This window comes from Vombatus ursinus, unplaced genomic scaffold, assembly GCF_900497805.2.
Source record: "Vombatus ursinus unplaced genomic scaffold, bare-nosed wombat genome assembly UNPS02014779.1, whole genome shotgun sequence".
Lineage (NCBI taxonomy): Eukaryota > Metazoa > Chordata > Mammalia > Diprotodontia > Vombatidae > Vombatus > Vombatus ursinus.
The window spans coordinates 917442-933428 of NW_020954557.1; the positions used below are offsets into that span (position 1 = coordinate 917442).

Genomic DNA, 15987 nt, shown 5'->3' on the forward strand with positions numbered 1-15987 from the left:
ATTTTTGTTGATGGTTAAGCTGATTTTTTTTTTTAGGCAATTGGGGTTAAGTGACTTGCCCAGGGTTACACAGCTATTAAGTGTCAAGTGTTTGGTCTGAGGCCAGATTTGAACTCAGGTCCTCCTGACTTCAGGGCTGTTGCTCTACCCACTGCACCACCTAGCTAACCCTAAGCTGATTTTTTTAAAAAAAGAAAACGTAAATTTAAAAAATCCTAAGCACCTCTGTCCCAAAATATCATACACTGAGAATGTTATTTTTGACTAGCTCATACCAATGGTTCTTTCTGGGATCACTGTATCAATCATCTTAGTGGACCTTCTTCAACTGCAAAATGGGGACGTGCTGACCAACTTTAAAAGACAAGCTCTAAGGGGCAGCTAGCACAGTGGATAGAGCTCCAGCCTTGGAGTCAGTTCAAATGTGACCTCAGACACTTGACACTTCCTAGCTGTGTGACCCTGGGCAAGTCATTTAACCCCGACTACCTAAAGAAAAAAGCAAAACAAACAAACAAAAAGACAAGCTCTGGAAAATAATCATCCAAGCTCAAAGACAGTCCAGAGAAAGGCAGGAAAAGGAAGGAAGAGAGAGAAGGAGGGAAGGAAGGTGGAAGGGAGGGAGAGAGGCAAGAAAGGAGAAGGGAAGAAAAGAAGGGAAGGATGAGTGGAAAGGAGAGTAGAGGATCCCATAATCACTAACACATTTATAGCAGCATCTTGCTGAAGGTAGTAAAGGATTAGAAACATAACAGACAGGGAAACTACCCGACAACTATAGGACATGAGAGTAACGACATATTACTAAGCCCCAAGGAACGAAGACTAGTAACAAAACAGAAAAGTAAAGGAAGATTCATGAACTGATGAAGAATAAATTAAGTAGAATGAGGAAAATTATATAAAATGTTTACAACAAAGTAAATACAAAAAATAAACAAGCCTTAATTGATCAATATACAATTATAACAACTAAGCCTGGCCCTAGAGAAGTGAAAATGCACTTCCTTCCCTTCTTTACAAGGGTAGAACACTGCATGGGTGTGGAACACTGCATATATGTTAACAGTATGGTTTAGTTTTGCAGAAATGCTTTCTTCTCTCTTTTGACTTTATGTTAAAAGGAATGGCTCAATGAGGAGAGTAGTGGGAAAAAATACATTTGGGAATAAAGGTGACATAAAAATAAGATCTCAATGAAAATAACACTTTAAAAATAAAAATAACCATTTACTATAACCACAAAACAAGTGAAAAGACCAAAACTAATTTCTAACCAGCACACAGATTTAAAGGGCGTATGTCCATTCTGATTTTTTTTCCTTGTAATGCCCGTAAGGGATTAATAAAAATAGACTGTTTACACTTGAGGCCAGGAAAATCCCAGATGCTTTTCCTAAATTAGCATAGCTAATTAGCTAAAAACTCCACACACCACCAGCTGGCTTGCGTACTGATTAACCTGTTACCTAATAAATAATTTTAAAGCACTTGGAAATAAGCACTTTACAATGCAGAGACCACATATAGTATATATAACTATGCAGAGGCCATGTGTAGTATATATAACTATGCACACAGAGACCATATATTTTAAAATGCATACTAAACACACTTATGTGCATAAATCCCATACATTTTATGAGTGCAGACCAAATGGAGACCATCTTTTTACTAGATACCAGTTGCTCGTATTCCGACCAACATTAACTTACATTTATTTGTGAACATGTCTTATTCCTCCCCCAAAGCCTTCGAGTCCACATGAGCTCCTTGAAGGCAGGGACACATCCCACTCATCTTAGTTAGGATCTCCAGGTGCTTGACAGGTAAATACTCCATGTAAACAACAGGTCAGCTGGCAAATCAAACATGTGAAGAGGCCCCTTGTCTATCATCCACATGGCAAACTCAGACAATAAACCTGAGTCTTCGTTAAAATGTACCTTCTTTCTAAATTGTCCCAAAACTTGAATGGCCTTTTTATATGGTGTGCTCAAGTAATCTGATTTTCAGGTTTCTAATTTAAATCATGTCTGTTCATGTTCACATTTGAAAAAAAAAAAACTCCCATGAAACTTCAACTGTCTGGTGACAAAAATAATAAAGCTGCGTGCTGTTTAATTCCTATTTAAGACAACTCAGGCAAAATGGGAGCAAAATATTTTTTAAAGATGTTCCGGATTACAAGCAGTATAATTACCTGTTTCTCCCCACAATGTGTCTGTGCCATTGACATCTACTTCATATTCCTTTTCCATTCCCAGCAAGCACTGGACCACCTGTCAAAAACAGGTAATTTGATGAGTAATAACAGTACAAGGGCTTATTATATCCCATGAATCACAAGAGAGAGAATTTCAGAAACAATCACTAAACACCCAGCATTATTTTCCATATAAGGGGAGATACAACGTTGGCAAAACAGATTTCAAACACAAACTTTAAAAATTATCCTTGCCTTTATTAAGAATTAAAGCAATAACCATCTCAAATGGGTATTCTTAGAACTTTAGGATTCTGTGAAATTCCAGAATGATTTAAGTACAAAAGGCAAATCAACAAAGAACACCATCAATCATACAAAGGACTGTTTCCGTCTAAGCCTCAAGAGTAGGACTAATTTGTTTTCCCACAAAGAAAGCCAAGGTGAATGTATTTCTTCACTACAGGTAAAATCCAAGCAGCATGGTTAGCTCATTACACTAGAGAAAAACACTTTCTCTTTCCCTAAGGGAATCTTTCCATCAAAGAGGGCTTTAAGCTCTCCCACTGTTCTCTAAGGAGCAAAGACAGAAAGTAGCACTGTCTCCGAGATCAACTGAAGTGTCCACATGCTGAACTATTGGCCTGTCGATGTAATGAGGTGGAATTGGCAGCTTTCACCTCATCAACCGTGATGGGAGTTAGAAGGACGTGAAGGAAGGAGAACTTTTATTAGCATGAAGGAATCTCTGATTCTCCCTCAAGTTTCACAGCCCATAACCCTCAACTCATTTGGTAAAAGAGTCCTATCTTTTAAATCAAATAGTTACTAGGTATGTCAAGTTTTCCCTTGCACAGCATTCCTTCCATGCTGATTTAAATACGAAGTGATAAGAAGTTGTGTTTACCCTTCTCTCAAATTGGATTTTAAAATGTTAGCACCAAGTGAAAAATTTTAAGTCAATAAAAAATCCTTCATTCTTTCATATATCTATATCTATGTGTGTACACACACACACATACACACGCGCGCGCGCACACATGTGAGCTGCGCAGGTATATGGGTGTGTGTGTGCGCGCGCGAGTACGCATAGGTTTGTAAGAAAGGCCAGCAACAAACTGAATGCAAAATCTGCCTTACAGCAGAGAAAATCAAACTGAGTCAAAATATAGGAGCTTAGATATCCAGTTAGATAGTGGAGATAAAAAAATGAATGCTACAAATAAAAAACGAAGTAAAGGTGTTAGATTAACGGGAGCTGGAAGAGGAAGAAGAAAATTTTAGTTCGAGTCTAGATTTGAACAGAAATATGAACAAATGGCACATGGCATAAACAGGTCTTATTACAAGTTCAAATCCTCAATTTGAGCTATAAGCAACATTGGTGGACATCTCTGAATAGTTCAGATGGTACTTTCTGCTTTTCAGGTTTCAAAGGTCTACACTATTTTTCCTCAAAGACTGACAGAACAACCACAATCCTCACAGCCTTTCAGGGCTTTGAAGTCCTAGATTTTAAAATCCTTCAAGTATTCATGAACCATTTTAGAATGGAGATTCCACATGACTAGCCACATTCCTAGTGGACCAAAAAGGAGGAAAAAAAAGGTGGAATGACTAAAGTGAAAAGAGTAAATGAAGAAAAAGAGAGGAGAGAAGGAAGAATTGAGCAAGATAAGACTGAAGACAAATGTCAGTTTCACTTGCCTGATTAATAAACGAGAAATCAAGATTGAAAGACACTTAGGCTTCAAAGTTAACCCAGCTATGTTCCTGACCTGTTTACTTTCATGGAACACTTGGACATTCACCTTGTGGGAGTTTCATCTGACAAAAAGCCTCTTCCATGTAGATCAACCAAGAGTCTACATTTTTAAAAAATTCTAAATTTTTCTCTTTTCCTTTATATGTCACAGGCATTATAATTACAGAAAAGCCATTCCCATTGAAAATGCTATAAATGTATATTCTCTTACAAGACTAAAGGGAAAAAAAGAGATGACTCCAGTAGCACCAATTTTGGAAGGATTTTTCCAACTAAATCAGTACTTACCTCACCGTGCCCCATACTAGAGGCTGCAGTCAATGCCTGCTGAAGAGCCTGGCTTTTCCTTAACATGCTTTGCTGATAAGTACTAGCTGCCCAGTCATAATTCAGCAGGAATTTAAGGATGTCGCAGTGTCCCCGTAAAGCACTGTGCACTAATGCACATTGGCCTTTCTTGTCCAGGTGATCAATCTACATTAGGGAAGGAGGAAGGAAAGAACCACACCATCTGACTGTTATTCTTCTGAAAGGATTACAGGAGTACCTTGATTAAGAAAAGAAACATTCCAGAAGTACTGTAAGCAACTCAAATTACATTTCAAATGCACTAGAGGCGCTCATTATTTTAAAGCAAACACAGTGACTCTGTAAATCTGAACCTTTCTCTGCAATGCATGCAACTATTCCCTAAATAATGAGTCATAAATTCACATTTCCACGGCTCAGGTTTCAGCTTGAAGTACAGTACTGTACCATCTGTATGAAAAATGAATTAGGAAGGATCTGTGTGACTGTGGACAACATGAGCTGCCCAAGATGCTCCTGGCCTCAGTTTCCTCATCTATTTTCTCTCTGAAATTAGAGGATTGGATTAGATGATCTCTAGAGGTCCCTCTTGGCTTTAAATTCTTGAACTATGAGAAACCATCCAAAATCATTCCTTACTCTGTATGTTATCCAAACCAATACAACTTTTAAATTCCTTTGCAAATCTGCAAAACCATAGACTAAAAACCCACACGAAATCTAATGTAGAAAGTTTTGATTTGGTGGCATACTCATGTCTCTATTTGCTTGGACATATATGGACCCATGAGACAGCCATAGGATGTTTCCATGTTCACCAGCAAAAACTAGGACAGGGAGCAGCAATGAAAGGGGTGGAGAAGAGAGGTATCTGAACAGCACTTCATTAAAGTGTGAGCTCATAAAGTGTTGTCTACTCTAACTCCAATTTTTACAGAAGTGGATACTTCCTAAATATGACAGAATCAAAAGTTGACATAGGCCAATAGTTCTTGGGTTAGTGGTCCTGTCCCAGAACATATGAGCTACGAGGTTTTAAGTGACAATGGAATATGGAAGATATTTCTGTCTTCTACATTCCAAGAACCCATGTCCCTACATCCATGTATAAGAAATTAAGTTACTGTTTAAAACTATAGCATTTAGGAATATATGGCCCTATTATTAATCCCATTTTAGAGTGGAGCAAATGAGCTAGGTGGCACAGTGGATAGAGCACTCAGCCTGTATTTAAAAGGTCTGTATTTAAATCCAGCTTGAGACACTTACTAGCTGTGTGACCCCCAGGCAAATCACTTAGCCTCTGTCAGCCTCAGTTTCCTCAACTGGAAAGTAGAGATAATAATAGCACCTACCTCCCAAGGTTGTTGTGAGAACTGCATGAGATGATATTTATAAATATTTATTAGCCTAATGCCTGACACACAGGCATTTAAAGATATTTGTTCTCTTCCCTATAGGAATATATGGAATAAGACTACCTTAAATTATTCTTAAATGTAATTCCAAACATACTTGCCTTTGTAGGAAATTGCAGGCCCACTTTAAAACTACAATCACAGACCCAAGTAAAGGCCTTAAGGCCCACAAAAATGCTTGTCCATGCCACCATGATGGCTAAAAGGGACAGCACATCAACTTTCCAGAAGGGAACAGGCATTTATTAAGTACCTACTATGTTCCAAGCACTGTACAAAGTGCTTTTTACAAATATTATCTCATTTGATCCTCACAACAATCCTGTGATGTAGGTGCTATTATTATCCCCATTTTACAGATGAGGAAACAAGGCAAACAGGTTAAATGACCTGCTCATTGTCACACAAAAACTGTCTGAGACTAAATTTGAACTCAGGTCTTAAGGATTCCAGTTCCAGCATTCTATCCACAGCACCAATAGCTGCCTCTGAATGGATGCTATTGTCAAATTAAGGTAGCCTCATTATGATTCCAGATTCAGCAAAAACCCCATCTTATTAGTATAATTTTCAACAAAAATGATTCAGAAAATCTGAAACAATATTTATGAACCACTTCTGTCATTTTTACCATGCTTCTGTCTATCAGAATTTGTTAACATGGGGAAAAGTCAAAGAAAAATGGAAAGTTTTCACTCCTATTATTACTCAAAAAGAATTGCTTCCCTTAACTAAACTCTCATGATAAAATTATTCAAATCAATCTATATAAAATGATCTTCATTAATTACCTGACTTGGCTCCCTGGGCATGGAATATCCTCTTTCCTCTTTGTAGCATTCAAAATGTCTTTCCAACCTTTACAGGCTAATTCAAAAAACACCTCCCTCATGAAACCTTCCCATTTAGAAACAAGCTTCTCTCCTGAATCTCACAAAGGACATTTCTGTTTCCTATGCGCCTGACACGTAGCCAATCATCTATGGTTCTCATATCCTCTCCCTTACCAGAACATAAGCTCCAGGAAAGTTCTGCAACAATACTGTTTGCTCTTCACAGGTACTTAACAGGTGTTTGTTAAACTCAATACCAACCCACTGCTCTACACAACAGGATTTTAGAATCACAGAACTGTAAACAAGGGAGGGCCCTGGCAGCCATCTTGTTCAACCAGTGCCTGCAGGGAAGAATCCCCACTTTAACATCCCTGCCAGGGGATGTCCATTAGCCTTGGCTTGAAGACCTCCAACCAAGGGGAACCAAACAGGTTCATGGTAGTTCAATCCACTTTTGGACAGTTCCAATTCTTAGGAAGTTGCTCCCGATTTCAAGCCTAAATTTGTTTCTTTCTAACTCTTACCCACCACTTCTAGTTCAGCCCAGTAGAGCCAAACAGTACAGGCCTAATCCCTCTTCCCTATGATAGCCCTTCAAATACGTGAACCCAGCCATCATATTCCCCCCAAATTTTGTCTTTGCCAGGCTAAATGTAATAGCTAGCACTTATATAGTGAAGGTTTGCAAAGCCCTTTACAAGTATTATTTCCTTTCAGCCTCACAACCCTGGGGTAGGCCCTATTATTAATCCCATTTTAGAGTTGAGAAAATGAGCTAGGTGGCACAGTGGATAAAGCACTCAGCCTGTATTTAAAAGGTCTGTATTTAAATCCAGCTTGAGACACTTACTAGCTGTGTGACCCCCAGGCAAATCACTTAGCCTCTGTCAGCCTCAGTTTCCTCAACTGGAAAGTAGAGATAATAATAGCACCTACCTCCCAAGGTTGTTGTGAGAACTGCATGAGATGATATTTATAAATATTTATTAGCCTAGTGCCTGACACACAGGCATTTAATAGATATTTGTTCTCTTCCCTATTCAGTGTACCACCTGGTTGCTCAGTTCTTTCAGTCTATTCTAATACAACATGGACTGGAGGTCTTTCACTATCATAGCTACCCTCCTCTAGATGGTATCTCACTTACTGATGTCCTTAAATCTTGGTGCCCAGAAAGGAAAATTAATGCTCCAGAATTCAGCACTTCTTAAACTGTGGGTCACAACCCCATATGGGGTTGCAAAAAAATTGGCAACAATAAACATGCAATGACCAAAAATTAATTCAAAATCACATGTATAATAAATCTGAGGTGTTTCTATCAGCATCTGCCCCTGTTGCATCATGCACCTTCACTGCAGCCTTGGTTCTGAACACACAGAATGTACACCTAGCACTGCTCATGTCCTCAGGCCATGCAACACCAATGAATGCTGCCAAAACGTGAAAAGGGGTTGCGAGTAGAAAAAGTTTAAGAAACCCTAATCTAGATGAGGTTTGACAAGGAGAGAGGGGAGTGCGGTTACCTCTTTCTTATTCCTAGCAATTATACTCTCTTAATGACTCTTCCCAAGAGGTTAGCTTTTGAATATTATGAAAGCAATGCAGTCTTAAAGCAATGCAGAGCTCATTTTAACCTACCTTAAAAGACAAATACCTAAAACTCAAAAACGAAGGATATCTACTCTATCTTGAACACCTTATAGTCAACTTGGGGTACTATGCCGGGTGGGATATCAAGCTTCTCAGGCAGCTGAAAAAAATCCTAGCAGCAACACCTAAATGCTTACAAATCCAGCTACTGGCCACTTTTAAAGTAATCCAGAGTCACCTGCAGTATTGTATCTCTTTTTGCAGACTAAGAAAAGTATCCATTAATGAGCAACCCATATGGTGAATCTCTCTGCTAATATATTTACAACTCAGAGTGAATGGAATGCACAATAAACCACTCCAAATCTGAAGCACAACCTGTTTTTTCTTCACACTGCATTTTTTTTGGGTCAAATTTTACAAAGCAGGGACAAAAGACTTCTCCTGCATATTTAACACACACACACACACACACACACACACACTCTCTCTCTCTCTCTCTCTCTCTCACTCACTCTCTTCTCCCAACCCTCCATTGTACCGGGATCAAGGATGAGAAGAAATTAAGTCTACTCCCCTTTGGGATACAAGTACTCTCTGTCTTCAAGTAATGTAATAAAAACACATCTTGTGTGCTCCTGCCACTTACCCTTGCTCCCTTTTTGGACAGCAGAGAGACTATATTCATATGGCCAGCAGCTGCTGCATAGCAGAGTGGGGTCATGCCATTCTCTGACATCCCATCCAGGCAGGCTCCAAATTCCAATAGAAGAATGACTACTTCCTCATGGCCAAGGTGGGACTGGACACATAACACTGGGGCATTATTTAAAACTTCCGTCCTGTAGTTTACATTGGCTCCCCCCAAAATCAGGAGACGGCTTACCTGTGGGACAATTACCAAACAAACTTTGTGTATGTTACATGCTTAAAAAAAAAAAAAATTCACCAACAATCTCCACATGTTCTCTTATTCTTTTGTAACATTTGAAAACCTCACAACCACTAACAATGTATTTCCTAACCTTTCTCCTCTTCCACTTAATGCTTTAACTGCAGCGTGAGAACCTGTTATCCTATCCTTATAATGAAGTTATGACCAGAGAATTAAACAACTATGTAGCAAGAACAAGGCTATGGTACCAGATAGAAGAAAGGCATATGTGCTTTTCATTTATCAAGAAAAATGGGGAGGAATTTACTCAAACAAAAAAAGGCAAAGATTTTTAGTTTGCCCCTGAAACTATGACTGCGAACAAATTCCAATAAAGCAAGCTGTTTGTTTGGCCAGTTGCTACATCATCACCTACAAAATAATTCTGTTGCAGATGTTGATGAAAGCTGCTGGTCTACAGAGAAATTGTTTCTTTTTCTAGAACTACTTACAGTATTCACTAGCTTAGAACCAGCTATAATTCATAAAAAGTAGCCACTCCTTTTTGCTTATTTCAATTTCCATTTTTTAGATGGAAACTGCTCCATACAGGGTCACAAAGAGTCAGACACAGACTCAACAACAATAAACTACAAAGAAACTGGTCAAAAAAGACATTTCAACAAAAATTTTGTAGTTTGAAGCCAGAAAACAATAATTGCAAATGCAGACAAAAAGAGAATAATTTATTCTCTAGTGAGACCCCCTAGCAAGGGCTGGTCACATGTTATGTGAGTGCACTGATTAAAAATTAAATTTTTTAAAAGCACCAAAAAAATTCAATGATAGTAAAATCACATCTAATGCCTGGGTAACTGGACTGTTACCTAGAAAGTGGAAAATGGTAGCGAGAAGTAGAGAAGCCTTGTATGAAATGATGCAATGCAAAGCTGGCAGAAAACAGGAGAGCAATTTACATAGTGACCACAATAATATAAAGGAAACAACACTAAGAAGCTTCAGAACTTGGATCAATGCAAGTGCCTAATTGTGATTTCAGAGGAGTAATGGTGAAGCATATATTGCAACTCTCAGCAAAGAGGGGGTAGATTAAAGGGTGGAATGAGGCAGGCATTTGCAAATGTCACCTACATGCTGGTTTTGCTTCACCACACTTATAATACATGGGTGGGCTCTTGAGGGGATTCAGTTGGATAGAGGGGAAGGAGTAAAAAAAAGAATATCAATTAGATATTTTTTAAAATGTATCTGAAATACAATGGAGACGAATTCAAAACCCTATCATCAACATATAACAACTTCAAGGTTACTGAAGAAACTGCAGGGACAGGTTACCTACATGTTCATTCACCAGGAAGAGAAATAAGTCAAAAAGGAAGAATAAAGAACATCTGGACATCACTTTGCAACCGTGCTTTTCTAAAAAATATCTACATATACACAGTACTGTGGCAACTTACAAATTATTTGTTCCGTTAGGGAATATTCTATAAAATCCTAGCCATCCTTTTCATCATAAGTAAATACTGATTAATAAAATATCTAAAACTTTTTCTCAAAACCACCTGTATTTTTCTTAGCTTTATACCCACACACACTCTCTGCCTTCCCCAATCCCATCCCCAACTTCCCCAGTAACATTATAATGCGCTGGATGAATTCAAGTTTCGAGAACACAAATTCGTGTGAGCGCTCCATACATCCACACAGAGAAGAAGCCTGGATGATGTATTTCTGGGAATTGGCATCTGTCACCACTGGGGCCTGTGAAGGTCTTCTAGAAGAATCTTTTACAAGCTTTGGCACAAAGTCATAGACCACAATAAGAAGTCTTTAACGCCTATGGTATTAGAAAAGCAATACTAAGAACCTTCCATCCACACTTTAACCTTCTGGTTTTCATATTATTAACATGAATGTTCTTTGATGTTAAATTGTAACATACCCTCAGACTGACTCACCTGAGGGCAGCTTTGTAACAACAATAACAACTAGCTTTTGTATATCCTTTGAGGTTGGTGAAGCACTTTACAAATATAATCTCATTTGATCATTACAAAAATCTCTAGGAGATTAAGTGGTATTATAATTCATATTTTACAGATGGGTAAAGTGAGGAAAAGAAGGGTCAAGCGTATCCTATAAAACACCCAGTACCCATCACCATGTCTTGCATATTGTAAGAGCTTTTGTATTTTACCTTTTTACTATATAAATTTACTATTTTATTTTTATTTTAAAATATTTTATGTGTTACACTATAAAAATGCCAAAAGCATTTTTGACTAGCCTGTGAATAAGGGATAGCTAAACGAGGCCTTCTCCAGAAATTAATCCTTTACCATCCATCACCATTTCTGTCCATTGCAGAAGTAAAATCACAGCCTCCTGACTCTAGCCAGGAGTCCTCTAACCTCCAGACACCCCCACTCCTATCTGGATCTTTAGTTGTTAACAGAAACTGGTAGAATGCAGGGCAGGTTATGGCAGGCTCTATAATGTCTTTAGGAAGGAGCTCTGCGTCAAGAGGCTGAGATCCTAGACAAAGATCTACCACTACTAACTAGCTGGGCAAATCAATTAACCTTTCTTTGTACTTTTGATTTCATAATTAGAGAAATAGAGAAGGGAAAAAGAATAAGCATTTATATAGCACCTACTATGTGCCAGATACTATGCTAAGCACTTTCTTTTAAACAAATATTCTCTTACTTGATAATAAAATAATACCATCTAAATTATTTATCTACCAAATTTTGAACAACCAAGTAGAGTCAAGCAAAACAAATCATTGGTCTTACCTTTCCTAAGAGCCAAAGAAACAAGGCACTAAATTATTTAGCAGAGCACCCCAGTAACAATAACCTAAATTTTATCTCCAACTCTTTTACTTGGGTATTGAAATTTTCTCCCTAGATACAGATCAATTTCTTCAAGGCCTGGTCTAGTTCTTCTGAGGTACTCGACCTCAGATCACTTGCTCCTCTACATTGACATCCTGTAAAATTTTAATTCATTTATGCTTGTTATACTTCCCAGGAAGAAAATATCTAATCACACTGTCCCAGTGCTGTTTTTCTTTTAACTGATATGAGAAATTCATTTGATTTATCATCTGATTTTATGAATCACTCTTTAAAAAGCTGAATTCCAGTTTTCACATAATGCGCTCTTCCAAGAATCACAGAATGTTGGACACGAAAGGAATTTCAGAGGTCATCTAGTTCAGCACCAAGAAACTTGGCTTCCTTCATATCTGCCTTATAGATATGAAACATTAAGAGAATGTAGTGTATGGCAGAAATGAGGCTTAGACCAACCACTTATGATGTATTCTACAATATATTTAAATGGATATGTGATCTTAATATTAAAGATCATATTATAAAAAAGATAAGCAAATTATAAAAAAGAGAATGTAGTATGCAAATTATACTGAAGTGAGTGTGATTCCAATTCTTAACAAAATCTTAGAAAGGATCATTGAAGGGAATGGTTAGCAAACATCTAGGAAGGGTGGTGGAACACAGCAAAGAATCAGCATGGCTTCACCAAGAACAAGTTGCTACAACAGGTGAATGTGACAGATATAATTTACCTACATATCAGAGAAGCATTTAATGAGGTCTTTCATGCTATTCTCATAGAAAAGAAGAGAGAAATCTGAGGTAGAGGTACAACTGAAGTATAATTACGTGGATTGTAGCAAAGAGAAAAATTTACAAATTTAGGTTTGAGTTATTGGGAAAACTTCTTAACATAACTATCCAAAGTCAAAATGAGGGGGGAGGAGATGGACAAGGAGGAGACTATAAATCTTTCCGTAAAAATTTTTGAGTACAATGTTGAAGGGATTCCTTTTATTCAGGGACTGGTTGGCCTTTAGGCACTCTTAGATACCACTTAAAACTCAGATCTTGTGACTATATGAACCCAACAGGCAGAAGCAGAGGGAAGCTGTTTCGCTGACTACTAGAAGCCCAACTTACCTTTTTCTCTATCTCACTTAGCACACTTCCTTAAAAGATATTCTACATTAGTCAATTACAATGTTATAGAGAGGCCTGAAGAGACCAAGAGAGTTCACACAACCTAGCCGTTTCAGAAATTCATGATAGATATTCCCTATGAACAACTGTTTATGGTCTCATCCAAAAGCCCTCATCTGACTATGGCAAATGGACATGTAAGCTTCTAGAATTGATACTCATCCTCAATGGAACGAAGGGTTCACGACAGAGTGTTCCTAACTACTCCAGAATGGCCCATAGAGCAACATCCCCATTTCAAACTGCTGTGTTCAAACAGGAATGCGCAAATAGTTATACCTACATTTCATAAATTACAGGGAGCTTTTCAAAATCAGTCTCCAAGTATGTTACAGAGGTGAAAAGAATTGACACCATGGAGCTGCTACATATATTTCTTCAAACAAAGTAAAACTGAGACAGTTGTCTTAAATTTTAAAAAGCTTAAATAGCTATTTATGACCCACCAAAAGGTCTATTTGTTGTGAAAAGATCATCTATGAAAGTAAAAACCGGGGGGTTCTACTCCTGGACAATACTTGGAAATGAAACCTTTTAAGTCCCCTCCTCAATCTATTAAATGTTACAAATAAAACAAAAGGAGCCAACATAGAACCCTGAAGAGCTTTGCTGGCTAACCACCCCTGTGAGCAGGAAACCACAGGCCATAAGCCCAGGTGGTTCCCCAGCTGTGGAGTACTCCCATCCTGAAGCCCAAGGTTTCCCTGGACCAATTCCAGGTCTTGAAGGTAACCAGAGGAGACCTAGGTTATCTCTCCTGTGGGGGAAAAAAAAGGCTCTGATCTGTTTTAGAACATAGATCGCCTGAAAAGAAAACCAACCTAAATAAAAACATCACCTCCCCTAACCCAGGGTATGAACAGATTGAAATCTCCAAGGTGGAAGCCATCTGGAAACAGATTCTCCAGAGGCTCAAGCCAGGGAAGCACCCTCGCTGTCTAGCAAGTTATTCACTCACCAGGCTATGTTAACAAAACAATTCACCCAGTGCCTTCATTTATATCCTGGCATTTGTTGTCGGGGGAAATAGTGGGTCCTTTAAGATTCCTGGCTGGAGAAAGAGGTTGAGTTGGGTACAAAGGGCTGAGAGTCCAAACTGCAAGACTGAAATATGTTTGCCAGGTCAGAGGAACTCATTCTATTTAAATAAAAATTTTAACATGTAATCTTTCCTTAATGAGTTAAATCACTTTAATTTACCCAAGTGGCAAACTGTGATTAGTGCTCAAAATGGCATATTCATTCCTGTTATAAAAACATTTAATACTCTTAAAAAAAAGTCTCTTAATTGCACACATTATTTTAAATTGTAATTTGTTCAAGATTCTGTGAAGCATACAAAACTTTTTTTTTCCTTTCTTTTTAAGGATAACAAAAATAAGAGAGAAGAAAAAAGTGAAAAGTGGGTGATTTCATGAACAACTTACATAACTGTTTAGTTAGGGGTAGGCAGGAAGAAAGTATTTAAGAGTGAAATTTTACAAAACCAAAGCCTCCAAAAGATCTCAAAACTATTAGGGGAAAAAAAAAAAAGAATTTATGGTCAGGTGATCAAACTCATTATATAAATTACCCCTGTTAATTTACTGTTTGGGAAATATTGTTCATCAAAAAGAGACATTTCACATTTAATTTCTCTATTTTTTAAATCACAAAGATAATAGAAATAAAAGTAGTACATATCAGAGAAATTAAAGGAAAGAATGACAAGTTTTCAGTGTTGACAATGCATTAAGTAATGATGAACTCAGATAAAAGCATAAGAAATTTGGAGCTGAAAGAGTATCTGAGGACATCTCCTCCTACACCCATTATTTGATGGATGAGAAAACTGAGACCTAAAGAGATTTTAAGCAACATGTTCAAGAAAGGGTATAGGGTCTTTAAACATGGTTAATTATTTAAATGATATTCCAATAATTTTTACCTTTTTTTTTTTACATTTTGACATTCCAATTTCCAATTACATTCCAATACATACCATTTCTTAGTTTTAACTTCAGTATACATCTAAATCTATGTGAAGCTGACAAAAGTCAACAGTCTTTATTTCATGTAACAATGTAATTCTTAAATTCTAATTTTCTCTTCCTTTTTCCTACATTACAAATTTCTGCTTAGAAGAAAGGTATGGTGTATTTGTCCTTGATGTTATGACAGTAACTTCAACTCAGATTTCAATAATATCTAAGACACTAAATATTCTAGATATCATACAACATCTTCTTCATTATGTATCCCACAGAAAACTGACCACAGCAATCTAGAGAAGAACAGTCTCCTACCTTCCTATGGTACTTCAGCTTAAAAAGTTAACAAGTTGCCTTTAATAAGAAACAACAATGTAGAGTAGGCCTTCCTTCGAGTTCAGTCAAAACTCAACAAACATCTATGAAGTGCCTACTATGGGCAAAGCTCCATCTTAAATGCTGGAAGCTTACAATCTGCTGTATGTATATAGCATGTACACAAAATACATACAAAATCACTCACAGAAATTACAAGACAGAGACAGCATTAATAACTGAGGATGAATGGGGAGAGCGGAAGAAGGGGGCAAGAACAATAGGAAAGGCCTTGTATAAGAGGTATACCTCAAATAGCTAAGGATTCCAAGAGAAGGTGCTAATCTGCAGAAATAGGGTAAAACTGGCTTCACGACCCTGTGGAAAGCTCTAAATTCACTTCAAAGAAGCTAAAAATCATCCAAATTTACCTCAAGTTGACATGTGTTCAGAGGTTGGAGAAGGAGAAAGAGTTAGGGTTTGAGAAAAGAAATTGTTTGGTTTCAAAGGAGATCATGCTTACATGTAAGTAACATCACTCCCAAAACATTCTTTCATACAACATATTTTTCAAAATACATTACAAATACAAATATTAAATGTTAAGTGTGCTAATAAATGGGTGCCTCTT

General features: G+C 37.5%; 1 protein-coding gene across 2 annotated transcripts in view; it reads right to left on the reverse strand.

Annotated features, from left to right (window-relative positions):
• Window positions 1-15987, reverse strand: part of LOC114045951 (protein TANC1-like) — a 265490-nt gene that overhangs the window by 32489 nt on the left and 217014 nt on the right. For both annotated transcript variants that reach the window (XM_027866163.1, XM_027866164.1), the window contains 3 exons: window positions 8777-9013; window positions 4260-4445; window positions 2204-2282 (listed from right to left, as the gene is read on the reverse strand). In XM_027866163.1, coding sequence (XP_027721964.1) covers window positions 2204-2282; window positions 4260-4445; window positions 8777-9013 — 502 coding nt within the window. The remainder of the gene's footprint in view (window positions 1-2203; window positions 2283-4259; window positions 4446-8776; window positions 9014-15987) is intronic.